At 32.7% G+C, this 14,411-nt stretch overlaps 1 protein-coding gene and 1 long non-coding RNA gene across 2 annotated transcripts in view; both read right to left on the bottom strand.

Annotated features, from left to right (window-relative positions):
- MAN2A1 (mannosidase alpha class 2A member 1) overlaps nt 1–14,411 on the bottom strand; it is a 151,568-nt gene that overhangs the window by 60,111 nt on the left and 77,046 nt on the right. Inside the window, exons 10-12 of the mRNA XM_039848417.1 lie at nt 14,034–14,216; nt 9,781–9,895; nt 8,470–8,537 (exon numbers count right to left, since the gene is read on the bottom strand). Coding sequence (XP_039704351.1) covers nt 8,470–8,537; nt 9,781–9,895; nt 14,034–14,216 — 366 coding nt within the window. The remainder of the gene's footprint in view (nt 1–8,469; nt 8,538–9,780; nt 9,896–14,033; nt 14,217–14,411) is intronic.
- LOC120590807 (uncharacterized) lies at nt 734–8,461 on the bottom strand. Its single transcript, XR_005649775.1, has 2 exons — nt 6,672–8,461; nt 734–5,951 (listed from the first exon to the last, which is right to left on the bottom strand). It is a non-coding gene; the product is annotated as an uncharacterized LOC120590807 (long non-coding RNA).

Here is a 14,411-nt window from a genome sequence, read left to right as displayed (position 1 = left end):
TATACTATGAAGTTCATATACATACATAACTTTATTTAATTCCTCCAACAAATGCATGAGGCAGGGACATCTGTCACAGGGTTGTCACCAGCACCTAGGGAAGAGACAGTAGCAGCCTGAAGTAGAATAGTGGCATTGAAGATGACGAGAATGGGCAAAACTGAGATACCTTTAAGAAGCAAAATGAAAAGATCTGATGTTTGGATATGAGTTGAAAGAAAGAGACAAAGATGATCAGGGTAAATCCTATAATTTATTGTCCAAATGAATATACTTTTCCAAGTGAGAAGGGGACACTAATGAAAAACTGGAATATATGATCACTCTAAAATTGAGACCCAGGTTTCTGGCCTGGTAGACTGGCTGACAATGCTAAAGTTTCATTAAAGGGCTTAGAACCACAGAGCAGGTTTGAGGAGGAGAGGAGGAGTTCAGTTTTAAACACACTGAGAAGGAGGTGTGAGTGGGCTATCCCAATGGAGCTATCCATCTGGCCTGTGGGCGGTATGGGTCTGGAACTCCAGAGACTTTTCTCAGCAGATTATATATATATATATGTGTGTATATATATATAATACATATAAATCACTAATGAAGATGTTCTGTTATTGCCCACCTCCACTACAATCTTTCCTTACTTCACTCCCCTTTTCCATATCATCTTTTTTCATTTCAGCTTTTTTTGCTTTCTGTTTCATATTTCTTAGAGATCACGACTCTCAAACTTTTTGTAAATTCCAGGGTTGTTTTTTTTTTCCTGGTCTCTGTAATAAATCATTTTTTAACAAGTTCTTCTTCTGAGTCTTCATGTTACTCCTATTTTTTGTTATTCTGTACAGCTTTTTCATAGGTTTCCTATGATAACTTTCCATTTACTTATCCTCATAGAAGTAACATCCACTCAGACTCTGTGAATGCTAAAGATACCCTTGGTCTTTATTTTGGTATTGGTTGAAGTCTCTCTCTTGTCTAAAATTAGTTATTTGACATATATTTGCTGTGCCAGGTATTTGCTAGGGGATTCAAAAGCAAATAACTTCCCTGACCTCATGAGTCTAGTATTTTAGCAAGGGAGTTAGACAACAAGAAATAAATAAAATAATGTTAATAATGCCTGAAGGATGTAAAGAAGATACAGTAAAGGAGAAAAAAAGTGAGTGAATAAAAACTTCACATGCATAGATGCAGCCTGATTACAAGTTCTCAAAAAGCTACCATCCAAGATGGCTGTGCCTGCAGCATTCAGTCTTCTATATCAGCTCTGGTCCTCTGAACTTATGGAAGGCTTCTTTCTTCAAAAAAAATACCATGGTATTCTTCTGGCGCATGGTACCATCAACAGTAATTTCCTTGAGTGGACACTTGCCAAGATCAGTGGTCTACTGTCAGTTCCCCAATTGTTCCTGCCTATTTTCATTTCTGACAGATTTAGTCCAAATGGTTGCAAAATACAGACACAATGGAAGCCCTCTTACCAACATGATTAAGGCTAGCAATAGATCTGTTAACTGAAAGAGTTAAAGTTGACCTGAAAGTAAAAGTTAAAGTAGGACAGAATATGTGTGTGTGTATATATTTACATATATATATATGTAAATGCTTTACCATGAAATATACAGATGTGTATTACTTCCTAATCTACTGATGTAAGATCAAAGCTTCTGCTTTGACTATGGGACTACGAATTGGAGTCTTGTGTCCCATTTTCTGCATAACCATATATGTGGTTTCTAGCTTAAGTTTTTCTAAATTGACCAAGAACTTAAACATTAAAAAAAATATTAAGCTATCTGAGTTACAGACTGCTTCTACACCTTTGTGATTTCTTCCCATATCTTTTGTAGGTATCCTGCCAATATTTATCAGTGATTCACCTTTGCTGAAAATTTCCAGAGCACTCAACTTTATCTAAAAAAATTTTTTTTTGCATAATTCAACAATTTAATGAAAATGAAATTGCAAGGGAAAAATAACAAGAACAACTGATTTGGGAATAATTGATTCATAACGATCAAAGAAATCAACTGAAATACTGCAGGGAGAGAAGTGTGACAGCTGTAGCCTGTTAGCAACAAGGTCAGGAGGCCATCGGTACGAATAATGAATGGAGAGTATCAGCTAATCTAGTTGGTCAATTAAGTGGAGATTTGTTAATAGAGACCTTAAGCAGAGAATCTGTCTAAAAAAAGAAAAGAATCTGCTAAATAGCCTTAAAACGCAGCACCCTCCTTGTATAAAAGTATTTGTCTATTTTTCTAGTTGGTAAAGTACCAGAATTTCAAAGCTATAGGGGTAGACTTTTTAAAAAGGAAAAGGAATCAATCTCCATACCTGATTTTAAATATCTGCATGTTGGTTTTATTTCTAACTGTTTATCATTGGTCAGTAATTGTATTTTTCAGTCCAGTTTGATCACCTTTTTAGTTTGTGGATATCTTAAGTTGTGGTAATAGGCTGACTGTCGAACCAAGGTTTTGGTGTTCCTCTGATTGTTTATCATCTCCTATGTTTTCATGAGTTTCAATAAGAAATTGAGAAAGTCAGTCTCAGGGTTCCTAGTCAGTCATCATATAAAATGGAAGTGTCAACTGTTTTTTTATATGTAATAGGCATTACTTCATCTAAGTCAATGTGAGGTTGAAACAGTATTTCAGAAGTTAATACTCATCATTCCTGATATAAAATAATAAATAGAAATGTTAAGGGTGGAGAGAATACTGTGGGGAAGGTGGAGCCACTAATTGGACCCCCAAAGACCTTTATATTTCCCTGAAAAATCAGGCAAAATGCAAGCCTGTGAATGATTGATTGAGAATGGCAAACACCGGATGTAATTATTTTATGTTGCTACCCAGAAATTATTGTTCCAAAACTAGTTCCAACTAGGCAAAGAAGTTGTGATGTAAAATTAACTAATGTACTGTGTTGAGGTTATCTCCAATTCCCTTAGAAACTTTTCATTATTTAAATAAGTTACTATATTCTACTCAGTCTTTTGAGTAAAACATCCTTCCTAAATACATCCCAGGTTATAGACAGGCTGAAACTTGTTTCTGTATAACCAAAGAACAGGTCAATCTATATCCGGAAAAAGTCATAGTTAACAAAATACAACTCAGGTTTCGGAATGTAGATGAAAATACATACTTTTCAAGAGCAATTAATACTTAAACAGAAAATCACCTCAGATGCGAGTTTAGGAACTCATCTTTCAAGTTCAATAATGAGTATTAAATTCATAAATGGACTATGCTATTAATACTCAGACCTAGTCAAGAACTGCTGTTTTTCTTTAAGAGTTTCAGTACTGTCAGTTAACAATTCTCCCATTCGAAGTTCTAAATTAGCTTTAAAAGTAAAGGACATGCGAGCTGCTCTCTGAATACTAGAAACTGTGGAGAGTCCAATACTAGAATTTGTCAAATCTTAGTCAAATTATGTATTCTATTATCACCTTGAATTGCCTTGGGATAATCTTAAAGTGCAGCCCACCATTTTCAAAAGAGGAAACCCTCAATTCTCCTGACTTTATACATTTATTTTTCTGCTAACTAACATGAAGACATTTCTACATTTGATTTCTAGTACATGACTAGATTTGAGCCAAAACCATTACAATCAATGAGCAACACTAGTTATCACTACTAACACTTTTCCATCTCCCCCAAAGAAAAACAGTCAAGCAAAAGGTAAGCCCCATCTTGACATTCAAAGCTCTCTCATCTGACTCCAGTTTCTCAGACTAAAAATACCGTGGCTCAAGTTATGGCATCTCAGTTCAATCACTGAGCTACAGCTGCTTCTACCATGTCTGTATTATAGTAAATAATACCGCCAGAATCTGACTGGTTTGAATTCTGTTCTCCTAGAAATTCTATTTCCAAAGAATAAAAATGAGGCTGAGAGCTTGGTTTCTTCACTTAAAACTTACATTTAAACAACTGGTAGAGATATTAAATACTTTCTTAGACACATTCTGACTTGGTATAAAAATATGTTGATGGCACGGTGACCAATGAAAAAATGATCTAAAGCCTTGAATTACTGCTAGAAGAACTGCTGTGATAACAGTATTAAAAACAGAAAATGGAGAATCAGGCAAATAGTCTATGTTAGCAACAATAAATAAGTCTTAAGTGTAAAAACTGATCTGATAAGGTCAACTCATTAGGGTATTTGGGAGTATCTTTCAAATCTTTTTTTTTTTTAGGCGAGGCAACCCTTGGTTGACCTCGCAGATTGCAAGGACCTTGTCAGCTTACAAACCTTTATTATTTTTTTAATTTTTTTATACCTTAGCACCTGGTCTTCCCAGGTGGTCTCCCATCCAAGTACTAACCAGGCCCGACCCTGCTTAGCTTCTGAGATCAAATCATTCTTAAGAGGCCCCAAGAATGCAATCTCAACAAAGTTAATTCTATAAGTGCTATGATGCCAAGATGCAACCTAAAATTTTTCAGGTCTTATGATATGAAACTCTAAACTCTAAAAGGAGCAGTTGTCCAAATGCTAAGCAAATTCAAGCTCCACTGAATTACTGTTTAATTGATTTTTACTTGTAGTAGTATTTTGTATAATAGTAAGCCTCCAAATATAAGACGGAAGAATATATATCGCAATATTGAATTTTTTGGGAGAACATTTATCATGATACTGCATTTTCACATAGAATGTTAACCATGTTCTATGCATATCTGGTGTCTGAAGTTTAATAGTCCCTTTAATCAATAAGTGTATTTCAACAAATCTTCATCAAATTGCTACTATGTTGACTATCGTACCATAGCCATGGTGGTAGGAATAAATAAAAGATATAGTTCCTACCCTGAAGGAGTTTACAATCTAGAGGTATTAATTTCAAATAGTTATACTGCCTAAAATAAGCCAACATTAATTCCCAGCCATATAAGTGAGCCATTTTGAACCTGATTTAGATGTAAATTCTGAACCAGTATCATAATGGGATGAGGCTTTAGGCATTTTGGAAGGAGGGTGGGTTTATTCTGCACGTGAAGGTATATGAATTACGGTAACCAGTGGGTGAACTGTGGTAGATAGTCTCCAAAGATGAATGGCCATTACTCCTTTTGTTTCATGTATATGCTGGTCACATCAAGTAATGGAGAATAATTCCTCTCTCCTCAGAGGTGAGTAAAGTCCAAAAGACTCTCCAGCTGATGAAACTTAAGGAGTAAGAAAAGGTGGACGTCAAAGTGGGTTCTAAGGTTTCAGAACCTAGACAACTAAAAAGGAATGATGCTGTTAATCGAGACTTAGATTCATAAGGAAAGCACGAATGGACAAAAAAACAAAAAACAAAACAAAAAAAACAGAGGAAATTAAATTAGAGGTGCTGGGAGGCCATCCAGGGAGAACCATTCAATAAATAAAGGGCAATGGGGCTACCAGTGTCTTATATCCAGTTGATGTTCTGAAGTCACTCAAGCCCAGATAACACTAATTCCCTTTGTGTCTCTACATAGTTAATGATTTCTTTACAATTTAATCCCCTCTTTTTCTGGCCAAACGAAAGAGATGTAGGATTCTTTACAAATAAATACTTTTCTAAAAATTAAAAGCACTTGAAGGTGAATTTTTAATAGTGATTTGAATAAATTACTCTCAAACTAAAAAAGTTTCCACTCGAAAAATTAAAATTTCCAATTTATAGATGTTATCTCAATATAATTTTATTATATACCTGGTGGCATTTCGAATTGTACCTTTTTAAGATTAAAGTATGTTTCAAAAAATATTCGTTACCTTGTCAAACCACATGGCTTCCCTGCCTGTGCTGTGGCAACATTTATTCCTGTTCTGCCTGAACAGATGAAATACTGAAGAAGACTGAAATCTCTTCACTTGTCATAGGCTTTTCCCTTGCATCCTCAGTGTCCTCCAAGTCCCTAATCCTGTAAGTCTTTATATCACGTTTCTTTACAATTGGCTTCCTTAGGCAAGTATGATGAAGAGAGAAATAGAAACATTTAAGGCTAGACAATTCATGAATTGTTTAGGGTTCCCTAACTTTCAACTCTTAATTGTATCTACTTTTTAGACAAAGACTACGGATGCATACGCTATACATCTTATATAACTTCATGAATTAAATCAGGCATATCGATATGTACTACATCACTATCAGTAGATTATGGACTATTTTTTTAAATACTCACAAACTAAATAATATTAGGTTATGGATATAACTAACTTTGCCAAAAGCATGACCAAATTCATTTACATGTATTATTTAAATAGTATGGGTTTAGATCAGTGTTTCTCAAACTTCTTACATTATAGCCTCCTTAAAGACTCTTTTTAGACATTTTCCCTAATACAATTTTAATACTATACATAAAATGTATGTCTGTTAGGTACTATTATATACTATATTTGTGTTTTATATATTAAAAAGAATAACTTTTTTCCAAATCTCTGAGAACCAAGTTTTAGTCTCTTGGGGAAGATATCTTCCCCACTGAGAATACATGTTTTATTTAGATTAGTAATTAGTTGCTCAAATAAGAATTATGCTTAATATCAAAATAATGCTAAGCCATAGAGAATCTTGGAAGACTCATGAAGAGTGAGAGAAAAACTCAGGCCAATACTTCTGAAATTTCCCCATTTTAAAGACTGAGAAGTGCAGATAATTACTTAACTTTCAGTACCTACTAGATAAAACTCAAATTCTTCCATTTTAAAGGCCAACATCATTCCTCCATTCTTCACTGATTTTACTGAGAGATCAGTAACTCAGATAAATTGTGGCTAACAAGAAAAACAGATTTTAAAACCCAAAATGTAAATAGTTCTATTCATGAGGCTCTAACGTACAAAATGGATAATAAAGATAAAATAAGAATCTGACAATCCTAAGTATTCCCAATTCACCTAACTATGGAAATAGCAACATTAACATTTGGTAGAAAAGAACTGTGAAGAAAGAATATTGAGACGAAGAACACTGTTAACATATAAACTTTAAAACAAAATATCAAAAAGCGATCATTTTACTAAGGGCCTCAAAAATTCTATTTGTTTATCTATAATCAAAACTTCTCAATATTAAAACTCTTAATTAATATACCCATATCTCCTAACTTTCTTTTTCCAGCACAGGTAAGTCTAAATTCTCACTTACTGCTGGCAAAAGCAAGAACAGCATAGGAGGAGAAACCACAGGGTACATCTCTTTTTCTGACCCATTTTGGTCTCATCCCCACTGTATCTCATCCACCCTAACATGCCTCCCCAGTAAGGCTAATGGGGGAGGGATGGAGCATAAGTTACTTATAGCCAGCGTATGTCATTCTTACAGTCAGCAAAAACAAAGATGTTCCCTGACCAAAAGAGAAAAGGGAAAAAAAGTTAATAGATAAGAGGATTATGTATAAAACCAAAGAGATTTACTGGCATCACAGTTTATTAGCGACACGATATTTAAAAAAGAGCCATATAACCCAAAATGCATCAAAATGTTACTTAAGACAAATTATATTAGATATAATTTTATAACTAATATATATTTTAAATCTCTACTTACTGAAGAAAGTCAGCTATGGCTTCAGTCTATATTTAATGAAACTTTGAACTTGACTAGCAACTATAAATTTTCCATAATACTTGGATTCCATTTACTTTTAAATAACTTTAATAAAGCATACCTAGTTAAAATCATGAATTACTCTTTATGATTATTCTTTTATCCTATAATTTTATAAGCGTTGATATTAAATTTCTCAATTGAGATAGTAAAAAGTTACATTACAGAAATATAGTGTGAATCTGGGTATACTGGTCACTGATTGATTGATATGTGGTCATTAAAATCAGATGACCTAGTTAAATAATTGACAACAAAAACAAAACATTTCTTTGTAAATCAGAGGGAGCCATTCATTAAATGCCTCAATTTTAAGTCAACTAAACACCTTTCTCATTAAACATAATATAAATCAATAGCGCTAAAATGAGGCAGTTTGATCAGCACAATCACATTTATCTAGTAAACATTTTACAGTAGGAACATTTATCTTCTAATAATAATTTTCTTTCTTCATTTAAAAACAGATTAAAGAACAATGAAAGTAAGTAAACAAAAAGGAAATCAAGAAAAAACAATCTAAATAATTAATTTTACAAAGATAAGGTAATTTTTATCATAAAGCAGGGATTGAGGAGTGTATTTCTGATATGGGCTATTTATCATCCCATATTAAATATCTGTAAGAAATATTGTAATAATAGTTCCTTCAACAATCAAAGCATCAAGCACTGTGTTAGCTATTAACATTCAACATGACACAATCATGGGAGAAAATCCATTTCTTAAAAAAATTTTTTTAAATCAATAAATTGATTAAATGAAATACCACCTCAAAATATATAATGGCTAGAGAACAGAATCATGAAAATCAAAAAAGTCAAGTCAGAAAAGTAGTTAAAGTTTATGATAAACATATTTACCTTGGCTCCTCACTCAGCTTTATTATTTTTTTGTATTGTAGAGAAGCTTGTGATTTTTGCTGCAAATCCTATAAAAATGAAGAAAAGTTTTTAAGTTAAAAGAAATTTCAAAGTTATCTATGTAATATTACTTTGCAAAAACCCTGAAAAGGGCATAATAGGGAAAAAAATTCTCTTTCCAGCTATGTAATGTCCAAAGTTCAAAATAAATAATTCTTGTGTATATGTGTACAGATGTGTGTATTTAGTTGTCAAGTACAGTGAATGTTACAGGGACCAGAATCCAAAATGGGTAGTTCCAATTAGGAACCAAATAAATCCAGTTCCAGAGATAAGTGTGCGAAAAGTCTTAGCACTTTACTTTTGTATCATGTTTCATATACTTAAGAAATGTGTCCATTTATTTCATTTTTTACCATAATATGACAATATATAATTATGATTTCATTATAAGCATTAGCACATAAAAATATCTCTAATTCCACATGTGTAAATTCAAATTACATGTAAAATGTCAAAGTTTATCATTCACAATAGATTCTAGTGACAAATAAAATCGAATTTTAAAATATCTGAGTGCCCAAGTGGAAGTGTGAAGAGGATTGCAATCGACCATTTTTTCGACTGTTTTTCCTTACTGCAGAATAGCATGTTCTTCCTTTCAAAATAGGTTTTGTTTTATTAGCTCATCTGATCCTAATAACAATACAGGCCAAGACAGATGTATCATCCCATTTTACAGATGAATGAGGGCTCACAGATGGTAAGTAACTTCCAAGCCCCATGCAATCAGGTGCAGGGGTTGAGGTTAACAGTCTCCTAAATCCTCAATCACTGCTATACTGTTAACATGCATCTTAGCACACTCCCCATAAACTCCATGGATGCTTAGGATCATTCAAATTGAAGTTTAGCAAGAACAGATTAAGGATTTACGGAAGTTCAAATATCAAGGGGCTTTCAATTAAAGCCAAATAAAATAACTAATTATAAGTGTAGTTACCTTACAATATATTATATTAGTGTTCTAAAAGCCTACATGTTTCACATATCTTGAAGTAAGTTCTTTATTTTATTTTTCATGCTTTGATTTGGTTCAAACAAAATACACACCACGAATCAAATACAGACACGCTAAGAGGAAAGAAGAACACACAGGTAATTTATATAAAGTGATACAAATTCCAAGTAATATACAAAGAAATGATTAGTTTTCAATGTCTCTTTTCACTAAGCTTCTCGCTTGCTTTTCCAATCCAAGAACAAAAGAATCACGCATTTTTATAAGAAATACAAGAGATAGCAACTAACCATTTCTAGGAGGGTATCAAAAGAGGGAGAGTCGTATGCATGTTTGTCCTTCAAAATAAGAAGTAGTGCAGAATGTCCGATTATCTTCTTCAAATTCGTTAATGAATGAAAGAGTCTGTGAACCAAAAATTGTACTAGTCTAAGTAATTAAAAAATCTGTATACAATATTTTCAATTTCTTTAATAATGGTCAAACCACCATTACCTTCATCCTATATTCACAAAGTGAAACCTAGAATGAACCTATGATAAACTGGCTCTTTTTTGACCAAAACTAAAAACTTAGAAAAAAATAGTTAATCAAAAGATATCATTGATAAGGACTCATTTTAAACAGAAAACTTTCTGAACATACCAGAAACATATAAACTTATTCAAACTACTTACATTTTCTAGGAATATTATGCCAAATAAGAATATCCAGCATGATTACCCCAATAGGTTTTTGAAGCACTGATTTAATATTTTACCTTAGATAAATCTTTAACGAGAATTGACACAACAAAAGAAGACATGAGATTTAACTCTCATTCACAACAAAATTCAATTGCTATACACACTTTAAAGAATTCAAATTCCTGAAGAATTCAAGTAGATTATTTTGTTGGATTTATTCATGTTCTTGTTCAAAACTAGAAAAAAGAACATTTTTCACAGATTTGAATAATTGTCTTTGTCCTTGTTACCTGCCTTCGTAATTAAAATTGTTAACTACTCAAACTGTATTTTTATATCTCATGAACCAAAGGATGCTTATGAATAAACTGATTCAAAATCAATACTGAAATATAATCTTGGTACATCACCAGTAATTGTTGAAGCACTACACATGGAAAGAAACTTGCTTGAAGTTTTTTTCAAGTTTACTTTTATTGCTTTAAAGCTTTATAGAGCAGGCATCCCTAAGTAAACTCATACTGGAGAAATCTGTAGAGAAACTTTGCTAATCATGTTTTCAATCAACCAACAGAATCAATCTATTATGTTTACAGAGTGATTATATTATCTTCCCCAACACAAGAAGCCATTTTTGACCTATCCATTAAAAACATTTTTATTGACATTCAACAACAACAAAAATATGTAAAGGAATTAGAAGTAACTTTTTTGCACTAATAACTTTTGAGCACTAAGATCACCTTCAAAGATGAAAGTGATCATGATTGACAAGATATTAATTAAATATATTTACATAGTAAATCTATAACTATAGTATTAAAATCTTATGGATTTCACTTCAGGCCATCATCCAGATAAATTTCTCATTCTATTCGAATGTTTTCCTAGATGGTAACAAGCATTCTCACCAGACTAAAAGACCCTATGAATGCATACAATTCAATTACAGGAACAAGTCCCTCAATTTAGGTTTATTTTTATTATCTACATGTCTATCTTTATTAGGCCATCTGTATCTACAGAAAAAAAGTCATGTTCTCCATCAGCTAAAACCTTATATGTATTACACCGTATTAAAGTACTAGATAAACCGAGTGAATGCCAGGAATCAGTGTTCGTATCCAAAAAAGCACATGTGTGTGCCTTTCTTCAAATGAGATGAGCACTTACAACTAGCACAGCAATCCCCAAATGCTTTCTCAGGATATATAAAGCTTTGGTTAAAATAAAACTAAACTAAACACAGTAAATAAGTTTGGGAAATACTGGATAAAACAAAATTTTAAATGTTTCAACATTTCATCAATGTGGGATTTCTCAGAGCCTCCAATTTCCAAACATGCCCTTACCCTATTATTATAGAACAGTTCGCGGAATATCAGGAATCAGTTTCCTAGTTTGTTATCATCGTTGGTGTTTCAAGAAAATGTTGTCATGTTTGTCATTCAAAGTTTGATTTATATGTTAGGATTCTCACTTTGTTCATTTTTTTTTCTCTTACATACCTTAATCAGAACTTAGGAATTGACAAATTCTAAATCTTTTTTGTAACTGACCTCATTACCATTTATTTCTTCTCTTCCACATAGGCCTTTTATCTATCCACTTTTAAGCTGAACATCCAGTACAAATACTGTCCCAGTCTAATTAGTTTTTTATGTCTGTATACAATATTTTCAATTAGGATTAATTGATAATTGATAATTAGGATTAATCTCCAAATATGCCATGATGTATTCTTGCTCTCCAGCTTATAATTATATAAACATCCAACCTATCATTGAGAGCCTGACTCTGAAAGTCACCCTTAGATGGCAGAAGAGAAAGCCAGAAGGGTCTGGAGCCCTGATGGCACTGTGGAGCTGTCATACCTGTACCCAGTGACTTGCAGACTTCTTTAATATGGCATAAAAATCAGCAGGATAAGATTTATTCTGTTTCGAGTTGCTATTACTAGCAGCCAAATGCCATCCCTAACTCATACATTTCTTCATAGGGACATATCTGCCAACATGTGAATAAACGGTAGTCAATAGTCCAAGAACAAGAGAACACCCTATGCTAGCTGCCTCTTTGTTTATAATTCTCTTACTTGTGTTTTGAAATTTCCAACTTAAAATGTCTGTGATAATCATTTGATAATTGTTTATGACTTTTCAATGAAATGTGAAGTGCTTGCAATGCAAATTTAACAATGTCAAGTACAATTTGAGAATTACTGTTTCTTTCTTTTGTAAGATGCAATGTTGTGCAGGGATATTTTTATAAGCTAAAAGTAATACCAAACACCTGGAGGAATTAATGACACCTTCTGGAAAGATGATGAGACAGGAAATGTTTTGTAGCGAAAACTCAATGACCTGTATCCAAATCTCTTTCAAATATGGCAACCAGAGAGAAAGAAGGCAGTGCAGGAGAATGACTTCTCTTTTTCCTCTTAGGAGCTCTGGTTTGATTCTAAACAGCCTCCCATTTAAACTCTCAATAAGCCATGAAGATAGGAAAAGGTGAAAAGGAAAAATGGAAGATCTGACCCTTCTTTCAGAAATGCCTGAGGCCAAAAAAAAAAAATTGCTTTCTGTGGGAGAAATATCAACATCATTCTCATCTAGTGACTGTTTTCTACTTTAAGCTCAGCTTAAACCTCAATAGATGGATGCCAAATACATTTGCCACAGAAAATTGAGAGGTAGTCAAGATACAACCTTGAATATATTTTTAAGGACTTAATTCAATTAATAAAACCTCAAGAATATTTTTTCCCCAAATTTCTTAAAAGGCAGTCAAAAAATTTTTAAAAAATTTAATTAACACTTATTATAAGTAACAGTTGTGGATCCTTTTTTTAATATGACTTTATGTGTTGTTATCACTTTTCACATATGGGAATATTTATGTAAAAATAGATTTACTTTATTAAATCTATATTTTAAGAAAATCAGGGCATATTTGTAATGATTTAAAAATATCATCAAAGCATACCACTGCTGATAGCAAAAAAATCTGCAAGAAATAATAATGTAAACAGTGGTGAACGACTGTCAAAACTCCTTCTCCAGTGTAGGAATCTCCTCTGCATTGACCCTAATAAATGGTAACCTGAACTCTAGCATGATTTTAAGACCACGAAATCTCTCTATCATAAAACATAAGCCTTTCCATTATTGGGAGGCACTGTTTACAAAATCCTCTGCTATTGTGAAGCCTATACTTACTGTTTTTAATTAGGCATTATGAAAATAACTGAGTGTCAAACACCTCATTCATCTGATAGACCTTCAAAGAGTTGAAGATGGCTTTGCCATTAATACTCAGACTATATCCTTTCATCCAAATTCCTTATTTCACCCATATCTGACAAGGTTTCTAGGTTCCTGTACTTCCTGGCTATGCTTCTAGGCTTATTCTTTTGTGTCAATGTCCATTTTTTTAAAAAAAGAGGTATCCAAGAACAACTGGACATGAAGTAGGATGAAATTAAATTTTCATACAATAAAGTGCAGCTCTTTTATCTCTCTGAATTTTAACTATCGTTTTGATACCAAATCCTTAGTCAGGAAGGTACCATAATTACCACACTGTTTTTTGAGAAAACAGAACCACTTTTACAATAATGTTTTACCACTCCATTTGCAAAAATACTCTGCAATTAAAAAGTCGGGACAGCTAGTACTCTGTCAACAGATTTCTTGAAAAATGCTTTGAAAATTGGTGTTTTTTAATAGCAATAGTTATAAGGGATATCATTATTAATGTACTCTGATATATATTAACAATTTTGTCAAATTATATAAGCTTATAACCCAAAATTTTAAAAGATTTTGTTTTAAGATCACTTTTCAAAATTATATTACCTGGTACCATAATCCACAACCACCAAATCTTTTGCAGTTCCTGTGATAGCATCATGATGTTGAAATAGTCCTAAATTCCTTCTGGCTTCTGTCAGCGTCGTGAAATCGGATGATGAAAGAAATGCATTTATCTTGTATTTCTGAGCTTGTTTCAGGGCGAAATAGTAAAGAATTTCAGCAGCCCTAATTGCATAAAATAGTCATTATTTTATTTCAAAGCAATCAGTTCGGTTTACTATCTAAAAGGTGTCACTGTTACATTTTCAAATTTTTTTTTAAAGAAACCACAGTTTCAGTACAAAGAATTCATAAGAAAGATATTGATAACAAACATTCCTATAAAACCAAGGTATCAAACTTATACAACAACAAAAAAAA

The sequence above is a fragment of the Pteropus medius genome, unplaced genomic scaffold (genome assembly GCF_902729225.1).
Source record: "Pteropus medius unplaced genomic scaffold, Ma_sr-lr_union100, whole genome shotgun sequence".
Lineage (NCBI taxonomy): Eukaryota > Metazoa > Chordata > Mammalia > Chiroptera > Pteropodidae > Pteropus > Pteropus medius.
The sequence above is the reverse complement of the archived record's forward strand: the minus strand, read 5'-3'. Positions and strand labels throughout refer to the sequence as shown.